The 15,413-nt window shown below is 43.4% G+C and overlaps 1 protein-coding gene across 2 annotated transcripts in view; it reads left to right on the forward strand.

Annotated features, from left to right (window-relative positions):
- Nucleotides 1-15,413, forward strand: part of RGL1 (ral guanine nucleotide dissociation stimulator like 1) — a 291,746-nt gene that overhangs the window by 210,579 nt on the left and 65,754 nt on the right. For both annotated transcript variants that reach the window (XM_068541388.1, XM_068541387.1), the window contains one exon: nt 10,783-10,860. In XM_068541388.1, coding sequence (XP_068397489.1) covers nt 10,783-10,860 — 78 coding nt within the window. The remainder of the gene's footprint in view (nt 1-10,782; nt 10,861-15,413) is intronic.

The following is a 15,413-nucleotide window of genomic DNA, read 5'->3' on the forward strand; positions in this document are numbered from 1 at the left end:
AAAGAAACCACCCCCCCCCCCCGCCCCCGGGAACTGTGAGGTGGTTGTAGTGAACCTCCTTTTAAAAGCTCATGACACAAATCCATTCAGCTCTTAAATGCTTCCTTGGCATAAGAAGCTGGGTAAACATTTTTGAATTGCACACAAAAATGTTCCAAATTACTTTTTGTGAAACCTCACTTAAAAATAATTAAGCTTTAAAAAAAAATTTGTTCTGTAATTAGACTAGGCACTTGCCAAATATTCCTAGATTCATGCTGGCATGCAGTGCTCATTGGATTCCCTAACTCCCTTCTCTTTTGGTAGGAGCAGGGTTTCTACTATCTTCCCTTTGTTCTTCCAGGTCCTAAGAGAGGGGGTTATGAGCAGAGAGCACTTTAGGGAGCAGATATTGGAGTCTAACCTACTTAGAGGGCCTCACAGCATCTTACACTAGTGACGACCGTAAGTCACCTCCAGGTGCTTGTCTCTTATAACAGTAACACTTATATTAAATGCTACTATTAAACTCATATTATAATTTTTCTACACTTTTGTCTCTTCTTAGAGTGATTTATGTCTAACTTCTATCACTTATGTAGGAAAGTTTTTCAATACCATGCCATTCTCTTCATTTATTTTAGTAACTTCCCTCCATAACTCTCAACAAAATCAAGTGGAAACAAACAGAGTGGTCGGTTCATCCATTGAATCTTTTGTCCCACCGTGCATGAAAAAGTTGAGATTTATTGCTCAGTTGATCCCAGGATGCTCATCCCATTCATAGAGTGGGAAAGCTTTCAGGAAATCCTAACATTGCTTTGTTTCCTTTTTTAGCTTTAAATACAGACATACTGGATATCCTGACGAGGGTGAGAATTTATTAAAAACATGAAGGCCATTTCTTAAGGTTTTTGTTATAGTAGATGAGTTTGAATAGATTTTGTCCAGGTTTGAGTGTTGATGACCACATAGGCAAGAAAACCCTCAGTTTGTATATATGTTATAGGTTTAAAAAAAAAGACAGATTGCTTAAAGGTAAATTGAACTCAGATCTTATTTCCTGTGGCTATTAGGAAGATGAAAGTATTGCTGATAGAAAAGAGGATTATAACAAGGGCTATGAGAATCTTTGGGTATCGAAATGCTTCTAACATCGAAAAGAACGTTGAAAACTTTTGTAGGGCACATTCTTTGTGAAGGGTCCCATGCTCTTGCTGGCTCATGCTTTACCAGGGGGAGAAAGAGGGTTTATTTCATTAAACTATAGAAGATACAACATTTATAATAATTTACACTCCCAACTGTGGCAGGCAGAATAATGCCCCCCACCCCAAAGATGTCCAGTCTTAATCCCTGGAACCTATGAATATATTGGGTTACATGGCCAAGCAGAATTAAGGTTGCTAATCAGCTGACCTTTTAAATAAGGAAGTTAACTTGGATTATTCAGTTAGGACCAGTGTAATCACAAGGGTCCTTAAAAGAGAAAGGTGGAGGCAAAAGAGAGAGTCAGAGAAAAAGATGTGAGGATGGGAAACATGATCAGAGAAATACTATGTTGTTGGCTTTGAAGATAGAGGAAGGGTACCCTGAGCCAAGGAATGCAGGCATCCTCTAGAAGCTAGAAAAGGCAGTTAAATGGTTTATCTCCTATAGCAGCGGTCCCTAACCTTTTTGGCACCAGGAACCAGTTTCGTGGAAGACAGTTTTTCCACGGACCGGGGTGGGGGGTGGGCAGGGGATGGTTTCAGGATGATTCAAACGCATTACATTTCTTGTACACTTTATTTCTATTACGATTACATTGTAATATATAATGAAATAATTATACAACTCACCATAATGCAGCATCAGTGGGAGCCCTGAGCTTGCTTTCCTGCAACTAGATGGTCCCATCTGGAGGTGATGGGAGACAGTGACACCCGAAGATCCACCTCAGATCATCAGGCATTAGATTCTCATAAGGAAAGCGCAACCTAGATCCCTCGCGTGCACAATTCACAGTAGGGTTCACGCTCCTATGAGAGTCTAATGCCGCCACTGATCTCACAAGAGGCGGAGCTCAGGCAGTAATGCAAGTGATGGGGAGCGGCTGATTTTAGCCCAATGAGACTTGTATTGGACTTCTGACCTACACAACTATAAAGTAGTAATTTTGTGTAATTTGTTTGTGGTAATTTGATGCATCAGCGATAGAAAACAAATATAACATCAACAAAACTTTTAGTCTTGTTAGGGAACAAGGGAAGTTGTTCATAATTTGATAGGAAACAAGGAATTCTTGTCAGAGAGACTGACTCTAAAAATCTAGTGCTTGTGGGCTTAGCGAAGTTGAAGGTCAAGTGTTCGCTCACCTTCACCTTGTTCTGTTCAGGCCCTCATGCCCTGTTCAGCGTGGCCCACACACTCAGCTCTGGAAGCATGGCCTGAAACAAAGGACAGGGCTTAGCCACTACCTACAAGCATTGTTCCTCTTTCTTCCCTGTACCTGTGGCTTTGCTTTGGGTTAGCCAGAAGAGTTTAATTTGGTACCGTTATAGAATTACATCCAACTGTAATCACACGAGGGAAAATGGAAATAAGTTCTCTTCCCTGCTGGGTTGCTTGTCTTTGGTAAATCTTTATTTTTGTCAAAAGGACCCGACTCTCACCCAGCATCACAGTGGGGATTCTCCATGGGAACATGTGGCCGGACAGCAGAATCTGGATGGTAGTGATGGTTCTGTTAGAATAAACACTAAAAGGTTTTAATAATAATAAAGGACTGAGCCTCAGAGCTTCACCAGGCTAGCTTTCTTTTCTGGAAATGAGAGAAAAATGTTTCTCTCAAGTAGCTCTTTTCTGAACAAAAAATTTTAACTTGGCAAAGGGAGGCAGCGCATGCAGTTATCTTTCTTTTTTAGAAAAGAATACCAAATTGCCCAGCAGGTTTTTAAAAAATGTGCTTATGTTTGTAAACTACAAAGCAAAACTGACAAAAAACCTGAAAGGCAAGGTACATACATTCTGAGTGATTATCGGAAAGTTTTCAATTCACCTTTGATAACCTAAAGCTGTGGTTTTGACCATTTTCTAGCAGTTGGTGTGAGGGGTTGATCACAAACCCCTTTAAGAATCTGCTAAAAACTATGGACCCTCTCTAGCAAAAAAAAAAAAAAAAACACATCACCAAATTTGGCTTACGGCTTAGGGATTCCCAAACTTCCCTAAGTTCATCCAGGGACCCTAGGTTGTGACTCTCCAGGCAAAGGTTCCCTAGCATGAGTGACAGGACCGTGTAGGTGGCCATTAGGAGTCAGAGGAGGGCACTGCTCCTAGTGTATTATGAGTATGGTTCTGAAAAGTAAATTCATTAATTTCATTAAAGTAAATGCAATGGTTTTTTAAAAAAAGAGGTATATCTCTGAAACTTTAAAAGGAAAAGGGGACTGGCTGTTTTTGAGTTAATTTTATTTATTTATTTTTTTAATCACTTTTCTCTTATTTGACATTTCTTTTTTTAACCTTTTTTGGAGTGAACTTAGCCCTGGAGAATGACTTCAGGCTCCTAGTCCTGGGAAACATAATTCTTTTGCCTTTGGTCTCTACTGAAGTTGCCAGCAAGTACCAATATAGATAAATGGATGTTATATTGAGTTTTCTGAGCACAGGAGAGAAAAGTAGTCTCCAAACTGATGGGATACCATGATACTAAATTCATTGTCATTGTGTTTGATTTTACGTAGCATTTTTCTTAAGATTCTTTTTTTTTTTTAAATTTTTTGGCTGCGTTGGGTCTTTGTTGCTGCACGCAGGCTTTCTCTAGTTGAGTTGAGCTGGGGCTACTCTTTGTTGCGGTGCGCGGCCTTAATGCGGTGGTTCCTGTTGCGGAGCACAGGCTCTAGGTGCACGGGCTTCGGTAGTTGTGGCACGTGGGCTCAGTAGTTGTGGCGCACGGACTTAGTTGCTCTGCGGCATGTGGGATCTTCCTGGACCAGGGATCGAACCCATGTCCCCTGCGTTGGCAGGCGGATTCTTAACCACTGCGCCACCAAGGATGTCAGATTATTCTTGAAGAGCTCTGCAAGAGCACCTTTTTGTGGTTGGGGAAAACTGAGCCACAGGCTCACACTGACTTGTTAATAATGTAATAATTCATCTTAAACCTAAGGAAAATCCCAACTTGTAGACAGATTCTGTGGTTGTCAGGGTGCTGCCTGCTCCCTGCCCCCAGTTGTAACCTGTTTCTTCCGTCGACCTTCCGACCTTTGTTGTATCTGCAGCGGCTGTAGCATGCTAACAAGACAGATTCGCAGCTGATGGTTTAGAATTGTTACCAATTACGGGTGGAAGAAGGAGGCACCAATGAGCCACCAAGCTCTTGGGGGCCGTAAACGGCCAGAGGAGAGAGATGGGTGACAAGGACCTGGAGTGGAAAATAGAAGAAACCTGACAGCAAGGGCACGAAGGCCATCAGACTTGAGAAAAAACTTTAAATGTGAATGAGAAACAAGTTATAGCAAGAGACACCTTTTTATTTTCTTTCCCTGGCTGAATAGTGACTGTAAAGTCTTTGTCCTTTCCTTGGTCTCCCTTTCAGACAGTTGTAGGTTGGGGCTGGAGGTGAAGATAGTATTGTCAAGGGAAATTTTATAGTGTTTTGAAACCGTCAAGTGGAACAGAAACACTAGGTACTTTGGCTGTTAATGTTCCCTTAACTATCAGGGAGATAGTTAAGGGAACATTAATATTCCTGCTACCATCATCAATAATATGGAGATAATGTGACGAATTGAAGGGCAAGGAAGGCGGAGGGCCCTTCACAGCAAAGGCCTGGAGGGCAGGACTGAGGGTCCTTCTGGGTTTTCTGGCTTTTTTCTAATCATGGGAGAACTTTGCCTAGAGAACCAGACCTCGTGAGTGAAAGCACACCGCCTGGTTCTCTGTTCAGCATCGTCGACCCCTTCCTTTCTTGCAAGAGAACAAGGAGTTTTTGCCTGTTGTCTCTGACCTTTGTCGTCTCCTTGAATAACTGGCTCCATGGTGGTAGCAAGACCTTTCCAAGGTAGGCTTGGTGGCCGTGACCCAGTTGTCAGGTCACACTTGGGTGGAGAGGTGCCTGCCGTGGAGGATATTATTCGGAGCGATTAAAAACAAGCCCCTGGCTGCTCTGTGGTGTACGGTCTGCAGTCTTAATCAAGACCTCACTTGGTGTTCCCGACATCTGCAGGCTATTTCACTGTGTCATTCTTCTGAGTCAAGGTCAGCTTCTGAACATTTTCCTCATACCTGACCTGTGTTCTTGTGGGTCAGTTAAAGAAAAAATGCTTCAGATGTTCACAGGCTGGGGTTGATTAGAAAAGCAAAGGCTCCCAGAGGTCCTTGAGTCAGCAGCTTCATGTGAGGTCTCTCTTGCCTTGACTTCCTCCTCTCTGTTCTTTCATCATCCCCAATAAGTAGCTTCTTCCCTTCCCTCCCCTCCCCTCCCCATCCTCAGTTATTTGTGATCGTAGAGGGCATTAATGAATTCATTTGGCAAATGTTTAGCGAGTGTCCGCTAAGCGCAGGCTCTACTCCAGGCTCAGGGCATATAGCAGTAAGCGAGGTAAAAGGGTGAAAGCAAAGCCCTGACCATGGCCGGCCAGGCCCTCGTGATCTGCCCCCACCACCTCCATGCTCACCTCCTTCTCTGTCTCCGCTTCATCTGTTCTGCTCCTTCCTCACCGGTCTTCTTGACGTTTCTCAAGCACGCCGTCCTGCCACTGCCCCAAGGCCTTTGCCCCGGCTCTCCCTTCCGCTTGGAAGGCTCTCCTCCTAGAGATCTGTGTGGTCCATTCCCTCGCCTTCTGGAGGATTTTAGTTCATTGTCACATTCACGTCAGGCCTTTCCTGGACACTCATGTGAAGCAGCTACCTCAGGCCCTCCAATCATGTCTGAGTGCCCTCGGCTACTTTATTTTTCTCCATTGCACTTTTCACCATCTGACTAGTATATGTTAACTAATTACTAGTTTATTGCTTCTCTCCCCCCACTACATTGTGCTCCATGAAAACAGGGGCTTTGGTTAGTTCACTGCTGTATCCTCAGTGCCCAGAATAGCACCTGAAAATAGGCTTTAATAAATACGCATTGAATGAGGACTAAATGAATGAAAGAATGAATGACCGAGTAAGTGAAAAGCCCAAGGTTTCTAACCTCAAAGAACTTATCATTTGGTGGAGGGAGACATAAAATAAATAAACAAAATAACTATGGTTTGTGTGATCGGGTGTTGACTCGGAGACTGGACTCTAGAGCCTGACTGTCAAGGTTCAAATCCCTCCTTTACTTACTAGCTGTGTCTTTGAGGGCAAAGTACTTAAGCTGTCTGGGCCTCAGTTTCTCTTGCATTAAATAGGAAGAATAATAATACCATCGTATAGGATTATTGTGAGAATTAAATGAAACAATCCATATAAAGTGCTTAGCACAGTGTCTGGTATATAGTGAGCTCTCAATAATTATTAACTGCTGTTATCATGGGATCACTTGCCATAATCAAGTGGAGCCTGAAAGGTTCTTCAGGATTATCCCCATCCTGGTCTGATGTTGCTGAGACTTTTCTGTTAGAGAGTAAAGGTTAGAAAGGCCCCCACCCCCCCACCCCGCCCACCACCAGAAGTACTGTCCCTGGGGATAACTTTATCTTAAGATTTCTTTGAACCACAAGTACCCCTGGTCCTCCCTTCAAACACATATTAAACGTTTTATCTGCCCGGATAGGCTCCAAACAATACATCCATCCCCCCTGGAAATAACTGTTTCCTGTTTAAATATTAGCAACCAGTTAAACATTATATTGAGGTTTTTTTTTCTTTTTCTAGTAAATTTTAGGCTGCAGTAAAAATTGCGCAAGGCTGTACTTTAGGAGACATTTGTAAATCTTTCTTTTGCCTTGTGATACAGAGAAAACCATGTCAGAAGTCATTCTGACAATTTGTATTTTAAGTTTTGTGAATTGCCATTTAAAGAAGGGCAGTTTGGTAGGCCTTCTTAAGAGGTTCGAGCTTTGATCTTAAATCCTAGGGAGGTTTTGCAGAAATTGGAGGTGACGTTGTTGACAGGTTTGTCTGTAGCTACTCATTAATTAAACACACACACACACATACACACCCTTTATTTACTCCCCTGGAGTAATGAATTGAACTTGACTTTGGTTTTTGATGGGAAGCTATGAGAAGGTCCAGGAAACATCAAAGAAACACTCTTAATCTCATAAAACTAACTCTTAACTCTCAAACGACCTAGCTTGAACGTTAGAGTTTTTGATTCCAGTGCTGGTCTAGTTTCTTTTCTGTAAGGCTTTAATTCTCCTTAATGATAAGAAAAGTGCAGGGGCAAATAATCGTCCCCTGCCCAGTCCATTAAATTCCAGAGGGTTATAGGCTTTTTAATTTTATCTTGCTTCTAAAGGTCTCCTTTGTAAAACTGTATATACACTTTTTTTTTTTGTATTTTTATACTGCTTACACCTTCAAGGTCTCAGCTTTAAGATCTTAAAAATTCCTTTCGCATTTTAATTTTAGGTTTTTGTAACGATCACAGCTATCCTAAAGCTTTTTTATGCTCCTAGACCATTAGAAATGAAGGCACAGACAGGTTAAGACACTTATATAAGCAAAAAGCCAGATAATGCCTTTATAGAGACAAATAGGAACCTAGTCGTTGGGAAGTTCCTTTCCATGTCTGCTTAGGGAACCCCACTAGACCACTCATTTGCTCCCAACAAATAGCCATCAACATGCCTGTTGGGTGCCAGGCCTTGCTTTAAGCTCTAAAGAGTAATGAGCAAAAGAGACAGAAGTCCTGCTCTCATGGGGTTTATGTTCCAATGGACAATAGCTGTATGAATTGCACAGTACACTAGAATGTGTTAAAGGCTGTGGAGGAGAATAAAGCATTGGTGTTAGTGTTGGTTTCCATAGGATGGTCAGGGAAGGCCTCACTGATAAAGTGGCATCGGAGCAAAGACCTGCAGGAGCCCAGGGAGTGCACCAGCGGTGTGGGCGTGGGAAGCGGTGGCAGCGAGTGCAGAGATTCTGAGGCAGGAGGATGCCTGGCGTGTGTGTGTGTGTGTGTGTGTGTGTGTGTGTGTGTGTGTGTGTGGTGCGGGGAAGCAGCAAGGAAGCCAGTGAGGCTGAGGGGGAGTGAGTGAGTGTAAGAGACGTGGTCAGAGATATCAGGGGCAGGGCACGTAGGGCCTCAGGAGATGGGTAAGATGTTGGCCTTTCCTCAGAGTGGAGAAGAGTGGGAGCCGGGGGAGGGTTTTGAGCTGAGCAGCGGCATGAACAGCATCGCCGTGGCTTGAGGCAGACATGCCAGGAGAGGCGTTAAGCGCCTGTGGCATTGATCCAGCCAGAGATGGTGGCAGTGTGAGCCAGGGCAGAGTGACGAGAAGTGCCGGGATTCAGGATATGTCATAAAGGCAGAGCCATAAGATTTTCCTGGTGGATCGGGCAGAGAAGAAAGAGTTAGGGATGCCGCAGCCTTTGAGCCTGCGTCCCTGGACCGTGTGCGCCAACACACACGTGCCTTGTTACTGATGCTTCTCATTGGTCTCCAAGTTATTACCAACCAATCATGCTGGTCCTGACTATGAGCCTCTACTCATAGTACTCTGCTGGCCGGGAGAAGTATCCATGTGGTCTTCTGGGCAGACGGTACCGGGTTCATTAAGGAGAGAGAACTTTGCTCACTCACCAGTGTAAGTTACTTAGTCCTTTGTGACACCGTCTGACTGCACCTGTGGCGTCACGTTCTGGGAGCAGAACTGTGATGGGTGTTCATGTCATCCCAGCCGGCGTCTCAGCTCTGAGCATGAAAAATGCAGAGAAAGAGCAGCAGAGTATGAGAAGCAAAAGTAAAGACGAGGAATAGGAAGATCAGGGGATTTTTAGTATGAACATCTCTGGAAAGAAAAATATCAGGAGCAATAAAATGTGTATCTTTCCCTTGTAAAGTTTTTTCGCTTTTATTTCGACCTCTCAGAGGTTCCAGTTGGAAGATAAAAGATGCCATATTTCCAGGATAACCAGAAAGAGAATTAATGAAGGAACACAGAATGTGACCAAAACGAAGATTAAGTCCCACATGTAGTCACTGAGGGCTGGCAGGCGGGAGTTTATGGATCACTCAAGTCAGATGGGTGGCAGGCACGGTGGCCTCCCTCCTCACTGTACTTACCCCATCTTTCCTACTTAAATAAACCAGAGTCTGTTGTGAGGGAACATGAGGACAGGGTCCGCTATGACGGTGGCCAAAGAGAGAGCCAAGAAATCCCACTCTATTTATTTACTAGGAATCTCATTTCCCAGCCCTGCCTTGCTCACATGGGGCTGCATAAATCTTAATCTGACTGAGTTCTTGTCTCAGGGAAAGCAAAGGGTAGCCCTGGAAGCCTCTAAATAGCAGGTGCAGGACAGAATGAAGGGGAACAGGGAGGGCGGAGGCCAGTGGAAAATATCTCTGGGAGGCCAAGAAGTCCATAAGGCTGATGAGCTTGAGAAGGAGCAGGTGGATGGGGGTGGGGGCTGATGCCTCCGGGCGTAAACTAGAACCTGCCGGGATGGGGCGACGGGGAGACCAGATGGACTGACATTCTGTCAAACCAGATGGTGGGCTTTTATTTTTAAAAGGACTTGTAAATCCTAGGAACAAGGGACCATAAGGGTACTGGGGCCCTTAATCCTATTAGTAGAAGACAGAAGTGTTCTCTTTAGAAATGTAAACCCCACCAGTTATAGAATTTCTATTATCAAAACTTTGGGACAGATTACCAGCTTGTGAAACTCCAAGGAATCTCTGAATTCTCCACTGATGGGAAGAGAAACTGCACAAATAGTCTAGGCATTATACGTTCATATAAAGGCTCCTCCTTAGGAATCTAAAGTGAATTTACTAAATGAACATTCTGAACCAAACAAAACATGATAGATTTGTATGAAATAGACTTGCTTACCTATGGAGTTGGAAGGACATCTAACAGTGTAATCAGGGACTGATCAATGTTTTAATAAGTTTTGAGTTTGTAATGAGACAAATAGGCACCTATTGCTTTCTAAACCATTGTTCCCCTGTGTCCCCCTTCCCCAGTGGCTGGGGAAACCTAGATCAGCCTGGCCTCGGTGTACACACTGCTGCTCTCTTGGTTGCTGAGACACGAGGGTTCTGTTCTTCAGTCTTTGTCTCTATCTCAGCCTTTACTTGAGGGTTCGGAATTATTTCCACCACCCTCCTCCAGTAGGACCTATCCTCAAGGAGACCAGACTCATAAGCAGAGCACGGAGTCGTCATCTTGTGCCCATGTGTGGCATAGGCGTGAAGGTTGTGCAAGCAAAGCCACATCTTCCTTCAGTAGCTACACAGAGGGGTCGATGCACCAGAGTTCATGAGGAATCTCCCACCTGTGCATCACATAACGCCTGATTTCTGCTGCTAAGAGGAAAAGAGTAATTTCATCGAAAAAAATCCAAAGAAATGTTAAATATTAAGAGAAAGTTTTAAGTAGTGCGATTCATTGTTTAACCACTTTCCTTGTAGACTGTATATTTATATGTACACACGCACACATATACACACACACACATATATATGTTTACCCATTAAATAAATATCAATAATATAATATCATTTTTGATGTTATTTCACAGATGTTACTTTCCTTAAATACTCCTGAAAAGTATAGCTGTTGTCTTGTGCTTGAAATGGAAAAGAGTTGCTCTCCAACACTACTGACTGCATTTTCTGTTTGTCTATTTGTTTGTTTGTTTTTATCTATAAAGGTATGGAAACCTGACAAGCCCAAACTGTGAAGAAGTTGGAGGCCAAAGTTCATCAGAGTCTAAGACGGTGATCAGGAAGTGAGTCTGCCTCTTCTCTGCATTACAAGCTCTCAGTCAAGACTTATTATCTTAAAAGAATGTAATTTAGTAGAGTTTTTAAATTCCTTTGGAATGTTGCCAATACGTATAAAGTCATAGAAGTATTTTTTGACCATCTAATGCTATTCATTTATTCGTTCAGTAAACATGTATTGATCACCTACTCTTGGCCAGGCCCTGTGCTAAGGGATACAGCTATGAACAAAATAAGTAAGTCCCAGCTCTTATGAAGTTTATATTATAGTAGAGAGAGAGAGAGACAAAGAATCCAGGCAAAAAAGAATGAAGTAAGGCAGGGGGGGCTAGATCCTGATGGAGACTTTGATTCACATAGGGTGTCAGAAATGGGCTTTCTGATCTGATCTGGAGACATTGGAGCAGAAACCTGAATGTGGTGCAGGTGAGGCCTTGTGAATGTCCAGGCAGGGAGAATATGGAAAAAGCTCTGCGGCAGGAACAGTGTTTGAGAAACGGTAGAGGGGTGAATGAGGCTGCAGCCAAGTGAATGAAGTGGCAAGTACTGGGGCATGAGATCTGTAAGGGCCCCTCATCGCATGAAGGCTTTGGGAAGGATGTTGCATTTTATTCTGAGAAAGATAAGAAACACTTAACAGGGCTTTAGGAGAATAGTGCTATGGCCTGGTTTCTATTTAAAAGGCCTCCTCTGGCTCTGTGTGGAAAATAGACCCTGACATTGGGGACAGGGGCAAGAGTGGCAGCAAGGAGCCCGGTTAGGGCCCTTACGTGGGTCCAGGCAAGGGGTGATGACAGCATGGACATGGGTAGTAATAGCAGTTGTCATCTTCGTCATTATAGGAGTGGGAACAAGAAGTAGTAGCTTGTAGTCGTGACAGCTTCTGCAGAAGTCTTGAAGGTGTTGCTGACAGGATGTACTGATGCAGTGGGTGCGGCATATGAGCCAAAGAGGAGGCAAGGATGTCTCCAAGGGTCGTGAGTGAGCGAGTGATAGAATGGAGCCCCGGCTTTGCGCGATAAGAAAGTTTGGTGAGGAGCATGTGTCAGTAATTTCATCTTAGACGTGTTAACTTTGAGGAAATTGGGTGAGTGTAGATTCCAGGGAGAAGTCTAGACTGGAAGTATACATTTGGGCATCCTTAGTTTATACATGGTGTTTAAAGCTATGGGAATGGATGTGACCTCCTGTGGACGAAGGGTAGATCTAGAAGGGAAAGGTCCAAAGACTGAGCCTTGGTTCCCTCCAGTACTGAGAGTTAGGAAAGCGGACGGTCCAGCAGAGGAGACTGGAACAGAGCAGGCAGGGGGAAGGAGAAGAAAGAAGCTGTGTTCCAGAAGACAAGCGGAGAAGGGGTTTTGGAGGGGGCGTGACCAGCTGTGTCTGATGCTGTTCAGACATCAAGCGAGAGGGGTCTGGGGAGTGACTCCTAATTTTGCCACACTTCCGTCTTTGGCACCCGTGGCGAGCGCAGTTTTGGTGGATGGAGATGTGGGTTAAGAGAGGTTAGAAGGGGAGGAAGTGGGGATGACAAGTTTAATGACTCTTTGGAAGAGTTATGTTGTAAAGGGGAACAGAGAAATGGGGCAGAGGATGAGGGCAAGGGATGGTCTTTTCATTGTGGTTTTTTTTTAAATGGGAGGTAGTTTATGCTGATGAATTTGATCCAGCAGTCAGTGAAGAAGAAATCCACGATGTAGGGGTACAGGCTGCTGAAGGAGTGAGGTTCTTGAGTAGATAGGTTATATACTAGGGTGCTTGAAACCACTCATGGTTTCATCTTGGGATCAAAAGTTCAGGGAGGTAATCCTATGGAATTTTTAACTGTTCAGGCGATTGGCTAATGGACTCCTTTCTCCAGGAGCCAGGGATATAAAGATGAGAAGACTGGGTATCTTTTTAACTCCTGAGTTAGGTGTCAGGTAGTTTCATAATTTTATTGGATGGGCCATAACCTTCCAGAAAACTAAACACACCAGTGTGGAATATTTGAATGCCAAGTGCAAGGTGTGGTGAGTGGAAGAGATACCTTATTCCTAGAGGGCTTTAGGGAGGCTTCTTGGAAGAGGTGACATCTGAAGCAGGCTTTGAAGGAGCGTGAAGATTTGGATGGTAGAGCCGTTTAGGAAGAGGGGACAGTGGGATCAAATCAGGGAAGTGCAGAGTATATGATATTTGGGGGAACAACACAGAATCGGGGCGGCTGCTTCACTGTGTACATGTTGGGTGAGGGCAGTTAGTGGAGCTGAAGTTATCATGAAAGGTTTGAATTTCTCACAAATTCAAGAGGGTTTGGACTTTCCCTGGTAAGCAGTGGGCAGTCAGCCCTCAAAAGATTTTGCAGGAGGGAAGCCGTATAATCAGATAGGTAATTTGAGGGAATGGATTAGACTTACAACCTTCTTTTTTTTTCTTGTGGTTCTTCATTATCTCATTGTTGTGCCCAATCCAGATGCCTCTGCCTAGCCCATAAATGCCGCATCAGTATCGCCTGGGAACTTGGTAGGAATGCAGAGTCTCAGGCCCTGCCCCAGACCTAGATTAGAATCTGCATTTTAACAAGATCCTCAAGTGATTCCTATGCATTTTAAAGTTTGAGAATCGTAGGATTAGAGGGGTTTTGTTGTTGTTAGTTTTGTTTATCCATGAAAACTTATGGAAATAATAATTTTTTTTTAAAAAGAACCTTTTTATAATGAATTTTAAAACATATGTTAAAGAAGAGATACTCTACGAATTGAGTGGCCAGCTTGTCAAATGTAACCTCGATCTGTGACCAGATTCAGAAATAAGCGTGTTATCTACATAGTTTGGAATTGCGTCACATCTAGAGCTACCATTCAACTAACCACCCGAACACTCTGAGGAGAGTAACAATATGAAAAATATCCAGAGCTTTTCTGTTTCCCAGGGGGTGTTTTGAGATTAAATAGTTTTCTGGGAAGTAGCAGTTAAAGCAAATTGATTTGTACTCTGGATGTGAAGAGTCATGCTCATTCTTTTGAAGGCCTGTTATAAAACTTCATTCAAATTAATTGTACACCAGGAACAGTAAAGTGGGTGAGACTGCAGGATAAGCTGTTTTAAAGGGCTTTACAGTTTTAAGCATATGAGGCCTTAACAAAGAGCTTCACATAGAACTCCCCTGAGGGGTCCATCATCTGAGGACAATGGTCCTTTCCTAAAGCCTCACAGTGAATTGGTAGAAAGTTCTTGACCCTTTTCCTCAGACTGAGTTGCCTTTTTAAAAAATTATGCCGATGAAAATATGCCACTTTATCGTATAATGGGTCACTCTGTCCTACAGAGACTGGAATGCTAAAATCCCTTCTCTCTGCTGACCTCTTTCTTCTTTCCATTTCCCTTTCTTCTGTCTTTTTTGGGTGTTTCCTCCCCCCGCCCCACTTCTCCTTTTATTATTTTTCATCTCACTTCAGCATTCTCTTTTTGTTCTCTTTTTCACAAGTTACCCTTCTGATCATTTCTTTGACTTGATAGGGTCACTGCTTTGTCTGTTTTTGGAAGAAATCAGGGATGTATCTTGTCCATTCCACATGTAACACACGGAAAGTTCCTCGATCATCTCAGAGCTGCAGCAGCTGACTTGTAGCAGTGACTGAAGACTTCCTGATGGCTGATAGATGTGTAGGAGATATGGCTATATGCCAGTTCTCAGTGGGGGAGTTTTGCCCCCAGAGGACATTTGGCAAGATCTGGAGAATTTTTGGTGGTTTCAACTTGGTGGGGAGATGCTCTGGCATGTAGCGGGCAGAGGCCAGGATTGCTGCAAAACGTTCTGCCATGTGCAAGACCGCCCCCTTTCCCCCCTGCAACAAAGAATTACCTGACCCTAAATATCAATAGTGCCTAGGTAAGAAACCCTGCTGGATGGCAATTAGGCTGCTGCAGTGCTCAAGTGAAAACTGTCTTTATTTATGAACCTCTAAATATATGTAAAAATAATGCCATACTTATTTGGAAATTTATTGATTTATGCCCCTTCTTATAATTAGGCGAATCCAATGCTGAGGTGGCCGTGGAGCCAGCCTCATGGAAGGTGACAGGTCCTGGGAAACGAGGCTGGAGAACTCGGACTCAAGCTCCTTCTCCATCACTGTCACTTCACCTCTCTTGGTTTCAGTCTCTTTTCCTGAAAAATGAGTGCTCTGAGATCCTTTCAAGTTTAAGGATGCCTAGGATAAAATTTATTTAGCTTTCTTTTCATCTTCTTTAAAATGAAAATGAATATCAGAAGCAGAGATATGGTCCAAATATTATATTGATTGTTTGAGAGGTGCCCTTTACTGCTTGTCTCTGTTGGAAAGACTGGGTAACCAGTTTTGATAAAATAGGAAAGAAAAAATACACAGCTTCTTTGATTTGCTTATTATTAACTGTGACATCAGAACTGCTGGCTAGAATCATAAATAAAGAGATGGGCTAAAGCATTGTATTGTGGGGTCAGGCAAGGAGCAGCAAAATGCCCATTGTTTTCCTTTGCTGCAAATCTGTGTTCTTGTGATTTCAGGTGGGAAACAGACGGCAGGAATTCAATGAC

This window comes from Eschrichtius robustus, chromosome 3, assembly GCF_028021215.1.
Source record: "Eschrichtius robustus isolate mEscRob2 chromosome 3, mEscRob2.pri, whole genome shotgun sequence".
NCBI lineage: Eukaryota > Metazoa > Chordata > Mammalia > Artiodactyla > Eschrichtiidae > Eschrichtius > Eschrichtius robustus.